The sequence below is a fragment of the Portunus trituberculatus genome, chromosome 27 (assembly GCF_017591435.1).
Source record: "Portunus trituberculatus isolate SZX2019 chromosome 27, ASM1759143v1, whole genome shotgun sequence".
Classification (NCBI taxonomy): Eukaryota; Metazoa; Arthropoda; class Malacostraca; order Decapoda; family Portunidae; genus Portunus; species Portunus trituberculatus.
This window is the reverse complement of record NC_059281.1, coordinates 5,034,792-5,036,869: the sequence shown is the minus strand read 5'-3', so window position 1 is coordinate 5,036,869 and position 2,078 is coordinate 5,034,792. Positions and strand designations below refer to the sequence as shown.

The window sequence follows — 2,078 nt, the reverse complement described above, 5'->3', positions numbered from 1 at the left end:
CTGCCAATATAAAAATTTGATACCTGACCAACACTGTGGGTGAGTGTTGTAGAGTGTAACTGGTAATACTGTACCCAACTTGAGGAGGATATTGAATCTTGAAGAAATGCATATTGATATGGTTATCACATTAACTTTCTTTTATGAGGTGGTCATTTGCCATGCTGTGGAAGTGCATCATAAGCCGCCTCCTTGAGGACAGTTCTAACAAACAGATGTCAGATACTATGTAAACACTGTATGGATTGATCACATTAAGATTGAAATTTCATCAGACTAAACATTCAGGACATCTTTTAAGTGTATGATAAGGTTCTATTGATTCTGATGGACTTGGTGACTGTCAGCCTTTTTAGAGGACTTAGTTCAGATGAGTCCCAGTTCAATTTATGTTATGATTATTTAAGCTGAAGGATTTCCCTCTTGAGCAAGAGAAGATGAATTCCAACTTGTCTTAATTTTAACATTTATTTATCTTTATATATATTGCCCAAGACTGAGATCCATTAAGTGAAGGTAGCCAAGATGAGTCTTGTTTCATTGTACACAAGTACATACAATATTAGAGTACATATAATTATCATCCATCAGTATCCATTATTTCTCAAATCATCATCCTTCATCCACAGGGAGAATCATACACCTCGCAGCTTGGCTAAGAGAGGCACCATTATTACATTGCTTGACCAGGGCCTGGAATATGAAGAAACAGAACGTCAAGGTGATGATCCAGCAGACTCAGAGGACTCTGACTGAATGGTAAAATTGTGAATTATTATTAATGTGCCTTACAGAATCTTTGTATGTATTTGATCTACTGTTGTTAGTTTTAGTTATGTCAACAGATTAATATAGTTTATACATATCCACTATAAGAAGGGAAGTAGTGACCCTAAGTATAGTTTACATTCACATTGTTACGATAATGTGATGACAAATTATTACATCCTAGGTCTGTGTACAAATACATTTCTTGCTGACAAATTAATAGTATTATGCTACCTTAAAGAGATAGTGATAATGATAAATGAATCCAAACTATGATATGTATTGTTATGGTACTTATGTCTCTGTATAGTTTTATGCGGAGCAGCATTTCTCTTTTTCCTCAGCTTTCCTTGTCCATCCTATCCTTTTATGATATTGTTTTGTATTTTAAGGCTTAAGCTGTAAGTTTGAACTGAAGTTCTCACTACTCTGATGACAAAAGTAATCCAGATACAATATATAGTTCATAGTCATGAAAAATTTACTTTTGCAAGTCCTAGGTTTTATTACATATGTATTAGCTGATGTCAGAATGAAATGGTAGCATTGCAGCATTTGTGATGTGTCCAGGATTGATTCTTGAGGACTTGAGTTGGAGAGGTAACTTGGGATAGAGCCAGAGAGTCTAAAGAGATTAGATAGCCTTTAAACAGTTACATACTATCACTTATTATTAGCAGTATAGATTGGTAGCGAAATCTGATTTAAGGTTGAGACAAATTCTAGATCCAATATTGATCATTTTGAAGACAGACAATCAAAAATGTATGTGAGTATTGCTGATCTAACACACAGAAGGTGGGAATGTAATTGTGAATGTAATACTGTATATTGTAAAAGCATCTACTATGAGCGAGACATTTGATACAATGTTCCTTTTGCCCGAATGTTGGAACTTTTGTGATACATAGAAAAAAATAAGATATTATAATTTAAGTTTTAAGATTTACTAGTCCACTGTATTATTGGCTGTTTGAGTGCTTTATCCAAGTGTCTATAACACAGGTATGCATGTGCACACACACACACACACACACACACACACACACACACACACACACACACACACACACACACACACACACACACACACACACACACACACACACACACACACACACACACCGTGTAGTGTAGTGATTAGCACACTCAGCTCACAACCGAGAGGGTTCGGGTTCAAGTCCCAGGAAGCAGGGAGGCCTCTTAATGTGAAGCCCCTGTTCATCTAGCAGCAAGTAGGTACGGAATGTAACTCAAGAAGTTATGGTCTCACTTCCCTGGTGTGTGGAGTGTGTTGTGGTCTCAGTCCT

At 36.4% G+C, this 2,078-nt stretch overlaps 1 protein-coding gene across 1 annotated transcript in view; it reads left to right on the top strand.

The window, feature by feature from the left end:
- Window positions 1-1,704, top strand: part of LOC123509440 (osteoclast-stimulating factor 1-like) — a 17,445-nt gene extending 15,741 nt beyond the window's left edge. Inside the window, 1 exon segment of the mRNA XM_045263729.1 lies at window positions 630-1,704. Coding sequence (XP_045119664.1) covers window positions 630-756 — 127 coding nt within the window. The 3' untranslated portion in view covers window positions 757-1,704.
- Window positions 1,705-2,078: the final 374 nt, after the last annotated feature.